Source organism: Pteropus vampyrus, unplaced genomic scaffold (assembly GCF_000151845.1).
Source record: "Pteropus vampyrus isolate Shadow unplaced genomic scaffold, Pvam_2.0 Scaffold80, whole genome shotgun sequence".
In the NCBI taxonomy this organism is placed as follows: domain Eukaryota; kingdom Metazoa; phylum Chordata; class Mammalia; order Chiroptera; family Pteropodidae; genus Pteropus; species Pteropus vampyrus.
The window spans coordinates 3877330-3897588 of record NW_011888861.1 but is presented as its reverse complement, the minus strand read 5'-3'; the positions used below and the strand labels follow the sequence as shown (position 1 = coordinate 3897588).

At 43.7% G+C, this 20259-nt stretch overlaps 1 protein-coding gene and 1 pseudogene across 11 annotated transcripts in view; one reads left to right on the top strand and one right to left on the bottom strand.

Moving 5' to 3' along the window:
- Nucleotides 1-20259, bottom strand: part of ATXN1 (ataxin 1) — a 372466-nt gene that overhangs the window by 8805 nt on the left and 343402 nt on the right. For all 11 annotated transcript variants that reach the window (XM_023532254.1, XM_023532253.1, XM_011362861.2 and 8 more), the window contains one exon: nucleotides 12826-14893. In XM_023532254.1, the coding sequence (XP_023388022.1) occupies nucleotides 12826-14733 (1908 nt within the window). In that variant the 5' untranslated portion in view covers nucleotides 14734-14893. The remainder of the gene's footprint in view (nucleotides 1-12825; nucleotides 14894-20259) is intronic.
- Nucleotides 7281-7399, top strand: LOC111741604 (annotated as a pseudogene).

Here is a 20259-nt window from a genome sequence, read left to right as displayed (position 1 = left end):
TAGAAGTGTGATTGCAAGGAAAAGATATTCTCAGAAATGTTATGTGAATAAAGACAATGAGACAGCGCGGAGGGATTTGCGAACTGTCCAGCGAAAGTCTTACGGTTGTCATTTAATTAGGTTGAAATGCACTCGAGGTTTTAATATCTTTTCATAGAAAGTTAATTTCTTCAACTTTATGCTATGTAAAAAAAGAAAAAGAAAACAATGAAGTTGTTTTAAAAAGTCAATTTTAGTAGAAGTAGTAGATTAGGTAATCTGGACCAACTTTCTTGCTGAAGACAGCAAAATACTCTGAAAAACAAACAACACTCTAGACAAAATGTAAAAAATATTTCTTACGGCACTAGATGGAAGATAACATAGTAAAAAAAAAAAAAAAAACCCTGGGTGAGGATCAGGAAAGGGTGATGGCCCAGAGATCTAAACCTGTTTCTGGGGGCTAGTTCTCTGGGGGTACCTGCACATGCCAAAGTGAAGCCCTGAAAGCTGCTGTGAAACCACCTGGGCTTTTGGTAATTTAAAGAGCATGGAGGTAGCGGGGAGGGCATGGAATGGCAGTCAGGGTACACCAAGGGAGGGCTGGTGCTCTCTAGTGAATCCACCCTTTTGGGCTGTGATCCCAAAGTTCTGTACTCCAGAAGGTGAACCAGAAGCAGAAAGGCCCTCACGAGGTCTGTAGTTCAGATTTTAATAATCTTAGTCCCTAAAACGAATTTAAGTCTTAAAATATTTCTATAATTTTTCAAAGAAAAGACATTCAATTAAAAAGGGGTAGGTTCATGAGCAGACTAGATGACGTGAATAAAACCCACAAACAACAGAAAATAGAAACAGACCCACATGGGTTTCTGATACAGTCATCAGACATACACTTTAAAATGATTATGTTTGCAATATTTAAGGAGATTAAAGACAAGCTTGAGGATTTGGGTAGAGAACTAGAATCTATTTTTAAAAGACTCTAGAAATTCTAGAAAAAATACATCTGCTAAAATAAAGCATGCAATGAATTTTCCAACAGAATAAACATGGTTGAAATTAGTGAACTGCATTCTTTAATTAGAGCTTTAGAAGAAACTATATAGAATAAGATGGCTAATACAGAAGAGAGGGTAAGAGACCTAAAAGACACATTGAGAAGATCTAACATACGTACAATTTGAATCCTGCAAGGAGGGGAGAGAAATCATAGGGCAGAATAAATAGTTAAGGAGATAATGGCTAAAATTTTTCTGAAACTAATAAGAGACAATAAGCCACAGATTCAAGAAGACCTAATCCCCAAGCAGGAAAAATAAAAAAATTCTCACCTAGACAGGTCATAATTTAACTGCTATAAACCAAAGACAAGGAAAAAATCTTGAAAGCATTCAGAACAAAGTATACATTATCTCCAGATAAGCAACAATTAAACTCATAGTAGACTTCTCAATAAAAAGAATGGAAGCTCGAAGACAATGGAATATCTTTAAAATGCTAAAGAAAAAGAGCTGTCAACCAAGAATTCTATGTCAAGCAAAAAGATTCTTCAAGAATGAGGCAAGATAAAGACACCTTTCAGTCAAACAGTAATTGAGAGAATTCACCACCAACAGAACTACACTAAAGAAAATACTAAAGAATATTCTGTAGGTAGAGGAAAAATGAAATTAGATGGAAGTTCGTAGATGCAGAAAGAAGAGCCATGAAAATGGTAGCTATAAGGGTAAATCAAAATAATATTGACTACATACAATATTAAAAATGTTCTGTTGAATTTTATACACAGGCACACACACAAACACATAAATAATTAAAATATCCCCCAAAACTTAAAAAGTAGTAAATTTTGATGTAATTTACATGGGTCGTGGCTTTCTCATTTAATCTACTTTGTCTTTTTTGATAACTATAATTGGTCTAGTTCTAGACACACTTCTTGAATGATGTACTTTATTTGCTCCATGGAAGACATGTTTTTTTTAAAGAAGGAACAACTACAGTGAATTTATATAAAAGCCTATTATTATAGTGTGTATGTGAGCATGAACCCATATAAATATATATGTTATCTGGGGAAAATTTTCATGGTTCTGGACTATTTTAATAATGTAATGAGAGCTAAAATTTCTCGAGTGCCTACTATCCATCAAACATTCAGGCACAAAAAGCATTTTATTTAATGCTTACAATAAACTGGTGAAAAAGCACTGTTGTTTCAATTTACGAATATGGAGCTATAGTTTCAGAGAGATTAAATCACTTGCTTAATGTCATAGCTATAAGATAGTGGAATTGAGATTTAATCTCAGTCTCTTTGGCCTCCAAATCCATTTTCTTTTTCCTATGCTCCCGATCTCTGCCTCTGTGAATGAAGATATTTAAATATCACTAAAAGACACGAACTTGACATTCTCACTACCCTAACAGTGATGAATGTTACTTGAAATAAATAGGAACCAATGGCATGAGCTCATGGATTTGTTTCATGGTACAGAAAATTGTGAAATAGTGTCTGCTTTACATCTACTCATACAATTCTAGTCTCCCCATGTAAGCATGTGGTGTGGCGAGGCTGATATTCAATACAGAACTATATTTATATCACAGACACATTTATATTTGCATATACATATATACGATCATACTTATAAGTTACAGTATCAGATGGTGATGCCCAGTGGGAGAACCAACCTGGACCTGGCTCCATAAATCCTGTCCCAAATCTCCTCGGGCCATTAACGAATGGCCCTAGATGAGCAGAGGAACGAATCCTACATCCAGTGGGGATTGTTTAGCTGTATTTTCAAGCCATAAAAACAAAGTCTTCAAGTGCAAATATCTCATAAGAATCTCTACTAGACTCACTGTTTGCTTATCTTTGCCTAACACCTGTCAGAGGTCATGTGATGTTCATAATACCAGAAGCCCCATTTGCAAACACACTGGCCTCTTTTTTGGCTTTGCATGTTCCTACATGATTCCCTGATTTGGACAGTCTGTCTCCTTGTTGACAGTCCAGCACCTACCGGTTTCTTGATGTGTAAGCCATATTGTATGTACTCCTCAGAGCAGCCAATATTTCATGTTCTGGTAGTAACATCTCCTGTATACTCATACACAAATCTATCTGAAGACTTTTGCACCTTACCAGTATCTGCAGACTCATTAAGAAGAAACGTCTTCGAGGCCTTTATAATAGGAAACATTACTGATTATCCCAAAGTCTATGATGTAAATGCATATGCTTCTCATTACATACAGCATAATGTTTTGGAGCATTTTGAATGTCCTTGTTTATTCCCTCATCTCAAAACTGCAAAGACAGGTCCTAGAATTAACACTGTGAGGTGATCTGTAGCTTGAGCAGCTTCCTAAAATTTCATGGAAGGAACATGATGAGGAGAAAGAATAATATTTAAGATATGTATTAAAAAGAACTGATAATAATGGAATTTATTTTAACCTGGATAGGTTTGGGACAATCTATTCCACTACATCAAAGCCTTGCCTTTGGTCCCTTCCTCCTGAATTCTGGCTTTGTCTCCTCCCAAAGGAGCTCTGCCATCCTGGGAAGAGATGCCACACACGTCCTCAGGTGTGTCTATGCAAATTAGGAGTGAAAGATTATTCAGATAATCTGATCATTGTAAGCAAAGGACCGGATAGTGTAGGCCAAATTTTTTTTCCTCCTCACTAGTTATTCTTGCTAATATTTATCCTTAGATATTTTCCTCCTCCCTAAATATGTAGCCTGAATTATTTAGATAATATGCTTTTTTGGGGGTATGCATATATGTAAACCAAAATAAGTTTTTTCCCTTCCTTTAGTGAAAGTTAAACTTACTGCACATGTCTCACATAAGCACACTAAAGTATTCATAACAAATCTGTTTTTATTTCATAATTAGGTTTGTCAGAAGGATATAAACATTCTTAAAGGTTAACTGATCATTAACAGTTAATGAAGAAATAACGAGGGATTTTTCAGTGAGAATATATATGGTTAGGCCTGTCTGCTTGAAATTCTCTGAGAGGAGCCTTATTTACCTCAAAACATGCTGCTAATGCCGATGGGTACTGCTTTGGACATGAAACAGAGCTGGTGAGATTTGGTGACATGATGTTACTTTAAACTGGAGCAGTGAGTCTGTGAAGTCTGTGAATTCCTTGAATTTGAGAGCATGCAGGTCTCTTCTATGGTGCTGAAACCTTCAAAATGTTATTGATCAGGTATTCACACTCCAGGTTTTGCAGTGGTAATAAAGTTCAATAAGTAACACCGAGTACCTGCTAAATGTTACAAACTGCAGAAGAGTACCTATTGTTTAAAACCTGGTTCTTGACTCAATGGGGAGACAGAACATGCATGCAAAACAAGCAACTTCACAAGGGCATATTTGGTTACTGGCCGCCATGTTATTTGATGATGTCCACTTGGATATCTATTAGCAACTCAAATGTAATGTGTCCAAAATGGACCTGCTGACCACTGACACCTCCTATGTGCTTATCATCTCCATGAGTAGCACCGCCATTCTTCCAGCAGTTTTGGTCAAGGGCCTGGGAATCAGACTTTACTTGGCTCTTTCTCGTACCACACTCATACCAAATCACAAAGGAAATCCTATCTGTTCTCTCTTCCAAATACATCTAGAACGAGACCATTTCACATTGCCTCTACCACCACTGTCCTGGTCAATCCAGCTTCTCAGTGGGAGGAAAAATTGCCATGAACAAGTCTGGCTGGCATGGTCTGCATGCTACCCCCTACTCACTGCACTGTAGTGACACTGGTCTCTTCGCTGGTCCTTTTACTCCCTTCATGCCTCTGGGTCTGTGCATCTGCTATTCCCGTGGCCTATTGTTCCCCTTCTCAGAGAGAGCTCCGTCGACCACCCTATTTAAAATAACATGCCCTCCCACTCATAGTTTCCCTACCCTCTCTATGCTGCTTTGTTTTTTCCCCATGCACTTATTATCTTTTGACGCATTATTTTTTAATTTATATATTTGTTTGTCTGTTTCACCTCTTCCCCCAAACTCCCACAAGACTGTCTGCTCATGAGGGCTGAGATACTGTCTGTTTTGCTCATCCTTCCATCCCCAGAGTCTAGGATATTTCTCAACATATAACAGGTGCTCAGTACAAATCTGAAAGAATAACTAGTTCCGTGTTTGCCTTCCATCGGTAAAAACAGTGCAATGGTACAACGCGCCAACAAAAGTCAATGTTTAGATGCCAACGTGCCAACAAAGGTCAATGTTTGTTTCTTTTCACCAGCTAAGACTAAATTGGGTGTACGGTCCTCCCCAGGGAGAGAAGCAGCTTCTTCCCCGGGTCTGGGTCACCCCAGATAGGCAGCTTCCTGGGCTGAGCCACAGCAGCCTCACTTAGTGTTCCCGTCAGATGCTGAGCTCATGATGACTTCTTGGAATCATACTTCAGTTCCTTTCTGTCCACTCTTGAGGTTCCTTTTTGCTATTTCAGCTGTGCTAATAATCATTAATTCATTTTATGATCTTGTGGGCGGGGTGGGGGGCGGGGTTCAAAAGGTCTCTGATTAAACCTCAATGAACATATATTCCTGAGGGCAGTATCGTATAAAACCTCAGCATGTTACATAACTCCTGGCAGCTTAACATAGCCCATTTTTGTATCCCATAAATACATCCTTTCCCAAATACTTTAAGCAGTCTGTAGGATGAAATGTGAGCATGAATAGTCTGTGTCCTTACATCAGCTTGAGGCCCCTCTGTCTTTCATCTCTGGATGCCTTGTAGCCAGTACTTCTCTTTTTAGGGGCAGATCGCCTCTCATCCTCCTCTGCTGTTTCCTGCTCTGCTCCTAAAGCTGCAGACACACCCACTTGCTCACTACTGCTCCTTTGAGAAATGTGCCTACCCTTTCCTCCCCCACTCCTCACCAAACCAATGCTTCTAAAAGGATCACCTCCAACTTCTATTCAGGGCGGAGGTACTGAGACAGTAAGGCAACATGTCTGGGCTGGTAATTATTTATTCAATGTCACTTTCTTGGTCTGGCTAATGAATGGCTTTTATGATCATTCTTGGCTCTACTGTGTATAAATTCAATAAAATTCTTTTAACTACTTTGTCAATAACTATTGTATCTAAACACTGTACACATATACACATATTTATGCTGTTTGATTGTATATTTCAATCTTAGATTGGTGCTATGTCTATATACACACATATGTACATATCAGCAAAAACAAGATATAAAGAAACAAAACGTCTGTTGTTTAAATTTGTCTCCCATTCCCTTAACAAGAATTCTTGTTTTCACAAATGTGAAGGGCATCTGTTTTACAAAACATTTTTGCTTGATACTATCCCAAATGTACCAATTCTGCCTGTATCCGGGAGCAATGACATCTCTCAGAAGCTGGGTTTCAGTGACTATCTTGCTTTCAGTGAAATTATTAAATTGGAAATTCCTAACTTCATCTGCGAGTGAAATTCTTGATCCTAATTTACCTGTAGAGAAAAGCCAGTCTGCTGTCTTTGAAGGCCAGTTTTCATGACTACATTCTCAACATCAAGAATGGCAGAAAACCCTGGAACAACGATTTAGGGGCTAAGCAAGAGATTCATCTACTCCAGTGTTTAGAAATCATTAATAAAAACAGCCACAACTCTTTAGTCGAGTTACTGTAAGGATATCTGTGTTTTCTGATTAAGACATTTAATCATGTTCACACTAACTCTGACTCAATCCTTGCTGGAAATGTCTCAGGGAGGTTCAGTAAACTCACATCCTAGTGCAGAGACATCTCCAAACACAAATCCCAAGTGGCAAGTTGGGCTCCTCTCATACATTGTCGAGTGGCTCCCAGAACCTCCCCTGCAGGGAGGCCTGGTTAGGACCTGCTCAGCAAGCTCTCAGGGACACAGATTCCATCCCACTTGCCCTCCCCGCTTGACGGGGGGCAGTTCTTAAAATGTGTGCTTTAAAGAACAACATTATTCAAAGAAGTAAGCTATTGAAGCCACAGAAAGACATGGAGGAATTTTAAATGAATATTGCCAAGTGAAAGAGGCCAGTCTGAAAAGGCTACATACTGCCTGAGTCCAGCTCTGATACTCAGGAAAAGGCAGAATTATAGAGACGTAAAAAGATCAGTGGTTGCCAGGGCTTTGGGGCTGCGTGTGTGGGGTGGGGAACAGGAACAGGTGAAGTCTATAGGATTTTTAGGGTGGTGAAACTATTTTGTATGATACTGTAATGCTGGATACAAGACATTACACATTTGTCAAAATACAGAGAAAGCATCTACGGCCATGCTACCCTGAACAAGCCCAATCTCGTCTGATCTCGGAAGCTAAGCAGGGCCGGGCCTGGTTAGTACTTGGATGGGAGACCACCTAGGAAGACCAGGTGCTGTAGGCGTAAAAAATAAAAAATAAAGGATTGTAAGCGGACAAGGTCCTTGCAATCTGTGAGGTCAACCAAGGGTTGCCTTGCTTAAAAAAAATAAAATGCACAGAAAGCACAAAGAGTAAACTCTAACATACACTGTGGACTTTAGTTAACAAGAACGTACCATTATTGGCTCGTCATTTGTAACAAATGTACTACACAAATGCAAGATTTTAATAACAGGGAAAACTGTCTGGGAACTCTGTACTTTCTGCTTAATGTTTTTGGTAAACCTAAAACTACTTTAAACAATAAAGTTACGACAGTGGTCCAAGAAAATCTGCTTCAATAATACATGGAAGATCACCTAGTTGGGGAACTTATAACAGAAAACCTAAAGGAGAGCATTTTTCTTCTCCGTTTTTTTCCTTTAGAGAGGCACACACACACACACACACACACACACACACACACGGTTTGACACTGTTTCTCTGCTGGAGCCTTTCCGCATTAGAACCGAGAGGAGGATTATCACCAACCACAGGCCGCTTTGTGCACAGGGCAGTCACTCTCTCTTTGGATACATTAGATTCATTTCTACCAGGTCCCGCATGTGAAATGTTGGCACATTGGTTTGCCTTGGCTGCTAAGGGACTAAACAGGCTTATGTGCTGCTTGCATGAGGGCTTTGGCTATTTTTAGGCACCAGCTAATCCATTAAATGCATAATGCTGCTACTGATGACTCACAGAACACAGCAGTCAAATTAAAAAATAGTGGAATGAAAAAAAAGCCATCGGTAAACGTTCAGTAAGCACATCATTATAATATGCTGTATGAGTGTACGTGCGTACACACACACACACACACAGGCCAGGACAGCCAGGAGAAGGAAATGGCACTGAATATTAAGCAGTCACCAAGGAGGTAAAGGGAAGCAGTCACTGCGGGAGGCTTTAGGAAGTGACAGACAGCCCTAACATAAGGAGCTCGGCAGTTAGGAAAGAAGTAGTCCAAGAAAACTGCCATCCCAGAGCACTTTACAAATAAAACTTACTACAATTTACCAAAAAAATTTTGGGTACTCTTCAGAAAAGTTGAGGCTCGGGGAGCATGAGACAGAGGGATGGGGAGACGGCTCGCAGATAAGAACATCGTTTGTCAGACAGAAGCCAAAGGCTCCACAGGTGGGGTCATCTTGGGTGGGGCTCTCTTGGTAGGCACACAGGAAAGGCCCACGAGCCTGTCTCTGTGTCAGTCCTCTTACTGGTGTGGAGGGCTGGACCACCAATCCATCCCTCCAGTTCAGCTCATGCTCAGAGAAACACAGCATGCACGGTAGGGTTGCTTCTGGGCCGTTCGTGGGAACATGCTGCAGAGTAAAAATGGCTGACTGTGCTCATTGGAAATTTTCAGCCTTCTTCCTAGGTTTTGCTAGACTGTCTCTCCTTCCATAAACTCCTTTTAGAGCATGAAGCCTTATATTTATTTTTCAGAAGCTAACTACTTCCCTTCTCAGGGCCAAAGTCACGTAAGTGAAGCAGGGAAGGGAAACTAACATTGTCGAGGTCCTACTATGTGCTACATGGTGTGCTGGTTCTGTTGAATGCATTTTCTATCATTATTACAACAACTCTCATTATTCCTGTTTCGTGAGCAAGAATGGAGGGTTTAGACATAATTCGCACAAATTATTTGTGCAGTAATTTGCAAATGACTTGCAAAAGGCCCCGGTGCTACCGCTGGAGGAGAGACTCAGGCTTAGGTCTTTTTGGCTCCAGACCTGCATTTTCCTACCAGCTAACCTGCTTCCCACCCAAGCAGGTGACGCCCCATCCTCTTGAGTGAGTGTTCATGCTATTTATTGCTCAGGATCCTTCCTGGGACTCTCCACAGACTTACCGACTCAAACCTGGAGAATATAAAGTGGATCATATTTCAAAGTAAGGCCCGAAGCAGCAATGCGGCTGTCCTTCGGTGATCTCAGCTAGAATCCCCATGGCTGAGAGAGGGCTGAGAGAGGACAGCATGAGGGAAGCAGAGACTCTCTCCTGCCTGGGGTGGAATGTGTTGCCTGTCTTTCACCAGAAGAGGGAGAAGACTGCAGAGTGTCCACAAAGAGGGTTCCTGTGGAGCATACAGTCCTAAGGGACAATGCCTGGAATTCCCCTTTCAGATCCCATAGCACTTGGGTGGTGGAACTGGGGTGCAGAGAAATGCTGCACTGGGTATGGCGAAGCCACAGAGATGGTGATGAATATGGGAAAGTATTTTTCTCCTACACTGCCTCATCTGGAGCTTCAGCCAGAAACACTGGAGGGATCTTTCCACAATAATAATTAGAAATTCAGTGCCTTAAAAATAATCACTAAAATAAAATTTAAAAAACTCTCCACTTTATACAGGCTGGCTTTAGTTCCCTCTAGGTCTACCTGTGGATCATGAGCATGAGGTCAGTAAAGGTTCCCTTCATGGCTCACCTTAATTTTGATAGCTGATGGTACTCATCTTGCAACCATCCAGAACCTGGGCTCATGGTTTTCTCCACACATGCTGCCCTCACCGGGATGCCCACGGTAGGTTTTATGAGGTCATGTGGTTCTCCTTCCATGTAGGATTTATGCCCAGGGTCATAATGCCATTTGCTGTACAAAACCCAGCCCTTCTCCCACGATTTCCCTAATCGAATCTGTGGTTTTGCTAATTAAGTTAAATAATTTACACATTACTAATCTCCATGTGGGTACAAATGTTTAGTGATTTCTAACCAGTTGAGAAGACATAGACTGATTCTTCAGGCCAGGGGAGAAAGCTCCTTGCAGTGACACCGATTACAGAGGGAAGCACTCCATCCTTGGAATGTAAATTAAATCCAGATATTAGTTCTCTCTCTCTTCCCTTATCCCCATCTCGCCTTCTCTCTCTGATTCTCCACTGATTCTGCTCCTGTCACTTGTGGCAAACACAGCTGGTGAAGTATTTTTGCTGTGATGATGTCAGCCTGTTTCTGATAGGCTTCTCGGTGAAGTGACAAATCATTGGTTGTGTGTGTGTTGGGTGGCGGGGTGGGGGGGTGGTGGTGGGGTTGCACTTTGTTTCTACCACAGCCCTCTCGTCATTCTTTGCAGAAGCCCTTGCCAGCAGCAGCATGACCGCACAGGGGCCATCCTGGCAGACCTGCAAACAGGCTGAGACAAATATTCTACCTTCTAATTTGTACCTGGGATATCAATGAAGAGACTAGTGGCCTGGCTACAGGAAGGAAATGAGACTTGGCCAGGAAACCAATTTCTCTACCATTTAAGCATTCACTCTGTAAAGTATCAAGCAGGGAAAACACACAGAGGAGCTTCCTCTCTAAGACCGGTCAGGTCCATTTGAAACCTAAAGAAGCCTGTAAACTCTGGTTTGAGAGGAAGCCAGGACCTTGGAGATGCAGCCCACAGCTAGAGCTGCTCTTTATTCTCACGTGGAAACAGATGCTGGTAAGGAACCAGTAGCATTTCATGGTACCTTTTCCATGCCTACCTCTGTGCACACTAACGCTTTAAGGAGTGAAAAAGGTACCATGAAAAACACGTTTACTTTTCATTCTTGTTTATTTTCCATGGGGTCTGTTAAAGGATAGTTTTGCTGAAGAGAATTCATTCTCTTTTTTTTCTACTAGGACTCACCCCATCTATGTAGGAAGGCTAGAGCGAGCAGCAACTACAGATGGGTAGTGAGTTCTAAATAATGATGCCATTTAAAAAAAAATACTGACTTCTGCTCTTTTTTTAAGTCAGAACTTTGAAAAATCTTGGGTCTTTCCAAAGATGTTAAGCCTACAGTGACATTTCACCATGAAAAATAAAAGTATTTGAGGCTAAGAGCTCTTGGCAATGCAGGACCCCTGACATGGTCCAAGATCCCACATCAGCGCATTCACAGGCATTTCTGGAAAACACTTTGGAAAATTGCATCCCCCCGCCTCATCGCACTTGATCTTTTAAAAATACACTTAAAACAATTCAAGTCATTAACTAGTCTGTCTTCTTTGTTTGATTTTCTGTGATCTCCCTCCCAACCATCCGCTAAGCCATGACCCTTCTCAACTCAAACCTGAAGGGTGCGCTGGCACATCCGAGCGTTTCCCAGCCCCTGGTGGAAGTGTTATCCGAGTGGGCTACACCGCCAGGGAAGGTCCTGACTGGGGGCCAAGGTTGTCTCACTCAAGCAACCTGAGCAGTGAAGTTGCTGTTTCATACAAATGGGCTGTGGAATAAATGTATTCAAGAGATTTAAGAGATGAGGAAAGGGTGCATTGAAGGAGACTGGAGAGAATTAATCATAGTTCCAGTTTTTGACATGACTCACTTTGGCTGCATCTGACCCTTGGGGTTCCTATTTTCCACAAGCCCAGGAGAGCACCTGGGACAGCCCTGACTTCTTGAATTGTTTTAACTGTATCTTTTATTTTCTATGTTCTGATGTTCTGACATCTGGGAGCTTTGCTGACTCTGGAGGGACTATCCTTTTCAGGGTTAGCTAATTCCTAGAGTTAGCGACCAACTCTCCTGGGAGAGTGACCTTTATATGCAAACTATCCACCCACACTCCTAACCACCTCCTCTACCAGGGTCTCAGACTCCAGGCCACCATCTCCCTGCCCTAATCACCCCATGGTAGGTACTAGATAAGTAGGAACAGAACCCACTGAAATTATTCAAACTAGCCAATCCTAAACCTGCCTACCCTACCTCATCCATTCCTCCCCACAGAAACCACAACAAAGGTTCCTGCCCACGTTGTCTCCTTACCCCCTCTGCCTCCTGACGCTGGTGTTTCCCCGCGTCACCCCGTGTGGTGTATCCCCTCCTAGGACCTGAGTATGACAGACAATGTTTTAATGGCTGTTGTCTCCTCACCTGTTCTAAATAATAAAACCTGCATTTTAAAACCCAGACGTTGGTAAGGGATGTGGTGATTAGATAGATGCTGGGCATCTATCTAATGTCCTCAGCAGACCAGCACTGTCTTTTCCTGATGGGAAATAATTAATAAATGAATGAATGAATGAATGAATGAATGAAGGCAGGATGGCCCCTAGAAGGGCCTCAGACTCTGCAGCCTTTGTCAATCAGGTTCTCATCTGAACCACAGAACAAAATCATAACTTAAGTGATGATTTTCTTAAATTGTTCTGAAGATGGTACCTGACTAGCCCCACTCCAGATGCAGAGAAGTTAGTTCACTACAAACAGCAGATGTCTCAGGGCGTTAGGGCTTAATTCCCTTAGAGAACTTGGCTGGGAAAGATTTGGAGGATAAAGTCTAGGTATAAATGAAAACTTTAATTTTCCCCAGAGCATGGATGAGTCTGTCTGCCTCCTGGAAGAAGTACATCTTGCCAGGAAATGATGAAGGCGTGTGGTGGGGTGTTCCCACCCCGCCTGTGTGACCTGGGTGAACATTACCTGTGCCCGGTGCTCCCCGACGGCGAACTGGACCACAGCGACGCCTGGGCTGTGGCTGTCCTCAATTCTCTCCACGGTGCTGGAGTCGATTTTCAGGTCATTGCTGATCTCTGCGCTCTGGATGAAGTCTTCCGTTTTCAAGTCCTCCACCTTCTTTAGCTCCCCGTTGGCCAACTGGATGATGGAGCCTTTCATGAAGTAGGGCGGCAGAGTGGGAGGTGCTGCCGCAGGGGAGGCAACAGACTGTACCACGGGCAGGTGGATCTGGGCCTGCACCATGGCTGGGTAGGCGGCCTGGGTGACCAGGGCCTCTGGGCTGAAGTTCTCGCTCTTGGGAAGGGCGGTGGTGACGAACGTGTGAGGCACTGCTGCAAACTGGGGCGACGATGTGACTATCGCAGAGGCTGCTCCCGACCCCTCCACGTCAGCACTGCCAACTGGGATGAGCAGGGGCTGGGTTCCGGGGATGACCAGGTGCTGGGGCAGGCTGCCAGCGTATGTGATTGCTTGCTGCTGGCTGCTCAGGTAGCCGATGACAGGCGGCTGAGTCCCCGCGTAGAAGGCCGTGGCTGGCAGTCCAACTGGGAGTGGCTCTGAAGCACTGTGTGTGGTCTGAATGACCGTGTGGGGCGACAGCGTGGCAACAGTGGCAGCCTTCACGCCTTCGGGGCCCAGAGCCTGTTGCGGTGAGAGCCCGTAGGATCGGTGCCCGGGCTTCCCTAAATGCAGGCCACTTTTGTCGTTGAGGGTGGAGGGGGAGGCCTCGCGGTGTGTGACCTGCTGCACTTCCAAGTCAGCTGTGGGCGTGTTGCTGTTGGGCAGGACCATCACAGAGGCCCGGACCCCGGACGAGTCCCGACCGCCGTAGTCGGCGGGGCTGGGGTGGACGACCACGTGTCTGGACTCGTATGGGTGAGGAGCTGACTTGCTGCTGGCCTTTGCGAGGCCCAGGTCTGCCGAGGTGGGAGCCCCGTACCTCCGCCCCTTCTCCATCTCCCCGTTGAGGATCTCCTTGGCCTGCATGGCCTGCTGCAGCCTGCTGCTCTCGGCTTTCTTGGTGGCTTCTCGAGTAACGAAGTGGCTGCCAGAGTCGGTGTATTGCACTACGACCTGGGGGGAGGGCCCCAGGGTGAGCGGGTGTGGGATCATCGTCTGGTGGGGGTGGAGGTGGACAGGGATGGCCGGAGGAGAGGCCGTGCGCCCGGCATTCTGCGGAGAGCTGGAAATGTGGACGTACTGGTTCTGCTGGGGGGGTGGTGGGGACCCTGGCGCGATGAGCCCCGGAGTCCTGCCTAAGTGCTGCTGCTGCTGCTGCTGCTGCTCAGCCTTGTGTCCAGAGGCTTGGCTCAGACTGCCCATGTTGGCCAGCAGAGTGGAATAGGCCTCCAGCTGAGAGCGCTGGGTTGGAGTGGTGGCTCCTGCGGCAGAGGCCACCGCACTGGTGACGGGACTGGCCGTTGGGGAGATCAGCTGTGATGGGATGAACCCTGCGTAGGGCCCACTGTACTGGGAGGACCCAATGAACTGGAAAGTGTGCGGCAGGTGAGCGTACTGCACGGGCGACACCGGAGTCCCTGACTGCGGGGGAGGATACACCGTGGGCAGCGTGGTGGTCGCCGGGACAGACCTGGGCGCGCTGGGTGGGGAGTAGTCCAGCCCCGTGGACAGTGCTTTGTGTAAACCTATTCCCTGTTGTAAACCGAGCTCCACTGAAGTCCCTGCCGGGCCATGCCTCCCTCCCCCGTGGCTTCGGCCACCAGGGTTGCCTGGGAGCCATGCCACGCCCTCTGCCCTGTGGTTGTCGCTGGGCAGGACCGTGGCCTTCTCCTCGGAAGGCCGGCTGGTGGCGGGGATCTCGCGCTTCTTGGGAGGCAGGCATTCGTTGCTCCGCTCTTGGTTGGATTTCATTTTTCGCCGTCCCCCCTCCACGGTGACTGTTTCACTGTTTGGCTGGCTCTGATTTTAGTCTGATAAAAGGAAAGTCACATTTGATTTCTGTAGGGGATCCAGGCTCTTCATGAGGAATCATCTCCCCGTGGGTGCGATCCGCCAGCAGCAGCTCTGGAATCTGGGAAAAGAAAGAGGGTAGTGACAAGGGTAAGAGGAAAGGGAGAAGAAAGAGAAGGAGGGAAAAGAAATCGAGATATCAGCACCAGAAAAGAACATCCTCCACAAGATTAAGACTAGGCTTCCGGTTTCAACTTTAATTCCAAAAACCCGATCCTAGCCCCAGCATTAAAGCAGGTAAGACATAGCACCTCAGGAAGATTACTAAGACATCGAGCAAGTCAAAACTTAAAGCGGATACCTTTTTATGAAGTTAACAACTCCCCTAAGACATGTTTCTCACAGCCTCTCTCCTTTTTTCTTTTCTTTTTAGAAGGTAGACAATGCGTTGCTTAAGTGTCCTTTTCAGAAACGCTGGTCTCATTCTTCATCTCTTCCTTACCTTACTGGAAAATCGAATGAAGCCCACAGGGAGATGACATCAGTAAACGTCACCTGGGCCCTGCCCTCAGAGCCAGGCCCAGAGCCAGGCCCTGGGGAGGAGCAGGTTAGGAGTGAACGCCCTGAACTGACTTATTTAGCATGTTATCTCTGAATCCCTAACTATCGGAGCCACTACTCAAAAGATTCCACCTGACCCTACATCCATCCTGACTCTACGATTCTCTCTTCCCTAACACACACATACACACTCTCACGTGCACACACACTAATCCCGCCCCGGACACAAGACAACTCGGCAGAGCTAGCCATAAATAATCCTGTTCTCTACAAGTTTCCAAAGAATTCCCAGTAGAGCCACTCACACGGTAATGAAAATCCAAAAGAAACCTGTGAGACTGTTAAAAATGAATATGGTTACAGTTAAAAAAAAAATGCAGATGCATTGAAATTTTCCTTATTGAAGGCTATACACCTACTTCATTCCGCCTCTTTCTTCCTTTCTAAGTGGTCTTTGAATTTTCTCTTCATACCCGCCCACTCCCGCCCCCCTCCCCCCCGCACCCATTTCTCCTTGGAAAAATCCATTGCACCAATAACCCTAGAGGTGAAACCACTTTCAGACCAATCAGACCTGTGTGTTTTCACCTGAACATATAAATAGTAAACCTGGAACTGGTTCTTATGGACACATATCTCAGTCTCTCAGTAACCAGTGAATTCCGAGTCAGCCAGACTGAGTGGGCAAACAGATGCCCACCTGGCAAGAGGCAGAACATCAACAGACCTACAGGAACCAGGCTAACAAGCAGCAGGTGTAAGCGTCCCTACGGGCAGCAGTGGCAGACACGCACATTGTCACGTGCTGTGATCCTGGGAAGCTGTGAGGTACAGCTGTGGGAAGTACAGCCTAGGATCTGATTTTAAAACAAACGCAAGAAGTCGTCTTCAGCATCTGATCTTTGCCTATCTGAAGCAACAGCGATATCTGTATTATAACACAGCCCCTTTTTTCTCTGTAGCTCCTCCTCTCCCCTTCCAACACATTTATCCCACATCTCTCCTACACAGTTTGCACTTCCCGACCTTAATCTGTAATTTTTTTTTGGCCTGTGATTTAGTGGCCTTTGTCGGTTTTGCTTCAACATCACTAATGAACACCATGATGAAAGGACATAAGAGAAAATTCCGCAGCTTTAATGACTGTGATCAGGTATATATCGAAGGCAGAGGTTTAAAAATTTGGTGCCTCAATATCAGAGGACATTTCAATAATTAGATATGACTAGGGATACTTTAAAAACTGGGAAAGAAACAAAAAATAAAGTAAAAAGTTCTAAAATATTAATGCTTAAGAAATATGTGTCAAAGGACTAATGTATTTTATTTACCTCCCGACCTTTAGCCTTTATAAGTCCCAGGGTAACTGCGTTCTGTACAGTCTTCTCTTATAAGGAGTGCACCACATAATTTACACCCAATACTTGTGAATCGATCATGATGACAGTGCTATTTTGAAAACAGTGACAGAATAAAATTAAACTACAGAAGCATCAACAACAGTTGCCCCTTTTCGCTGCTTAAAAAGTACTGAGAATAATCTTTTACTTTTAGATTTCAAGAGTCATCCTTAAGAGAACTTGATACGCTCCCACATTCCCACACCAACTAGCAAAGTTGTGTAGATCTACTCAAAGCCAACCATTCCATACGCCCCCTGCTGGCTCCACGGTAGCAGTGATCCAATAAAACCCTACAGGATTTCATTAAGGATGTTCACGCAAGAGTGGTATGTCAGAATCTGAAAGGAGAACATTTGCATACAGTAGGCCCAGCCAGTAAGGGAATAGGTTAATTAGCTCAAGGCAGCTCTAGGGAAGAAAAAGCAGCAGCGGAAAAGTCCTTTCAAAGCCAAGCAAAATGTCAAACACATTCAGAAAGAGGTCCATTAGCAATGCAAATGTAAACTGCCCCTACGACTGAATGCACAATATACAAAACTAGAAAACCCCTCTGAAGGTACTTTTCAAAAGAACTCAGCTTTAGTAAATTTAAAAAAGAATGCTGACTTGATTCTTAGTGGTGCCTCGGTTTATTTACACTTTATTTGAGAGACATTGGCTTAGCTGGCCCTAAAGATCTCTGTGGCTGATCTTCTGCTAATGGACCACTAAGACTAGGCCTTAACACACAAATTCAAATGTGTTCTTTTGCAAAGTTATCCACTGATAAACATCTTTTCCAAATAATAATAATAATAAACAAATCAAGGACACAAATATTATTGTAGAACTGGAGGGACCACGGGCTAGACTTGATAAAAATGTCAACCCATCCTCTTCCTATATTTAGAAAGACCATGCCTCTTATTTACCAGTGCAGCTTGGAGGAGATGAGACTTTAATTTTGGGGGCATGCGTTCCTTCTCTGTGCTTCATTATCAAACTCTGTAGGCTGTATCTCAGCACTCAGAGACACTGTGAGGGTAGGGATTGTGTCTTGCTGTATTCTCAGTGAACCGCCAGAGGGAGCCACAGTATGCCACTAGGTCCTTGGTACACTGGGTGATTATTCATAGGATTGAAAAGAAGGGAGAGGTAAATTATGAAGGTGGAAAAGTACAGTAGGAAAAAAAGAGAGGAAGAGACAAGGAAGAAGAGAAGAAAAAAGAGTGGGATTTTTGCCTTCGGGGTCTCCTTCTAGCTGCAGACAAATGGCCTCTGTGTCCCCAATTGCCTTCTCAGGGTTGAAACACACCAACAGCTCAGCGCTCCCCCCGCCCTGCCCCCCACTCTGGGAGTCCACCTCTGGATTTTCCTGCCACAACAGAAAGATTTCTTCCAAACATATGGGGTCACACACAATTACATAAATACTAAGTTATCAAAGTAGCACAGATGTAGATCATACTGTTTAAATATTATTAGAAAAGGGAAAGTGGAGAGGGACTTAATAGATGAATTGGGATAGATTTATTTAGGGTTTAATGCATATGGTTTGCCTGATAATCACTAGTCTGAATACATTCATCTTCAGTATCTTTATATCTACATTTGCATCTATCTCTCTGTCAGGATTTTAAAATTTAGCTCAGTGGCCTAAGGTCTTGCTATTCAAAGTGTGGTCCTCAGACCAGCAACACCAGCAGCTTTAGAAATGTAGAATCTCAAGTCCCACCCAGGCCTCCTGATTCAGAATGTGCATTTATGATGGCACATAAGATCCCCAGGTGAGTCATATGCATAGCAAGGTTTCAGAAACTCAGGTAAGATTAAAATTTCTACTCATAAGTTCCTAAGCAGAGTAAACATCTCCAGCCTCTATCCACTGAGGTAGGTGCTGGGAAACCAAACTAGGCGCTACATGTAAACAGAATTGATGGAGCCTTGGAGATAAGCAGTGAACATTTAGGTAAAACTAAGCTGTTTACTTTGGTGTCACCTAGATTAATACAGTTCTAAATAGCAGATGCTCCTTTTCTTCTGGTTCTTTCTACCTTCAAGAAATATAGGGGAATATACTTTACAAAGTCCATTATCACACATTTTATACATGACTCAATCCTCTCCAGAAAGAAATACAAACTTTTAACAAAGGAAGTACCACACACATTTTTTTTTTATTTAAAAAATGTTTCCCCCATTACCATGGATTCAGACTATTTCAGAAGTGATAGGAAAACAAGATGCTTCTGTGCTGAGATATTTGGGAGCGTATCCCCAGACTCCAAGTCCTGTAAATAACAACCAACTGCTCTGAATAGAAGACACTCCTAGAACTTGAGACACATAGTCCTAAAAATGCATTCCCATGTAACGGCATGTGACTGGGTTGCTATGTCGAGCTCACCCAATCCTGAGAGTTTCTCAGTTTGAGTGAAACCCATGACTGTCTGCCATGTATGCACAACAGAGGCATGGTTCCAGTTTTAAAGAGAAAGAAATGCAGGCTGATGAGCTTGTCTCAGTTCTGGAAAAACCATATGACCATTTAGGAGACAGAACAGCCGGACCTGACGGGAGAGGCCACTAGGACATGGCAAGGATTCTGAGTCCTGACATGCCAATCTCCTCTCTGTTCTGTTATAAACAAAACTGAAAGATCCATAGGGTGTGCTGGCAGAAGACACTGTATTTAGGTTAGATGTTAAAAATAAGTCCAACTCTGACATACTTGGGATTTCCAGGAAAAAGGTGAGTCGGATGATAGTATAATTAGACACCTTCATGGTTGACTGAACAGGCACGTCCCAAAGGAAGTGGATCACACGTTCATTTATCACTTTCTTTGTTTCTAGTATGTACAGTGGACCTTAATTGTTTAATGTCAGCGTGGAGCGAATGGTATGCCAGAACTCTATTTTTAGTTCTATTCTGTTAAACATTTTATCAGTTTTGGTTGTCATACTTAGAGGTAACAGAAGACTGGAAGGGATGCTTAATATATTATTGCACTTAAAAATTCAAATATATCCCCAGACCTGGAAGTGATGGCACAAAACCAAGAACATTAAGATTAATGAGAATAAAAGTAAATGGCTACTGATCTGGCTTTAGAATGGTTCAAATAGAAGAGCCTAGGGTTTTTGTGGGTTTTTTTTTGGATTATACAGTCAATATAAATCAACGGTTTAGTATGGTGCCTAAAAAGCTGGAATAATTATAATCTTCATTTAAAAAAGTACAATGTTCAGAATAAGGAAATAATTTTTTTTTTTTTTTTTAAATCTGCTGCAATATACGGCATTGTCAAAGTCAAAGCACTAAGGCAAGGGACACCGACAAAATGAGGAATGTTCGGGGTGGAGCAATCTGGTTAGCGAGAGGTCTGGACACAAGGCAGGCAAGTAACAGCAGAGGCAACTGAAGATATGTGGCCCGGGGAAGTACAAAAAAACTGGAGCATGATCGCAATGCTCACATCCATAAAGGGCTGTCTGTGAAAGGCAGGAAAACAGAACTGAGCTCCAAATGACATTGATATATA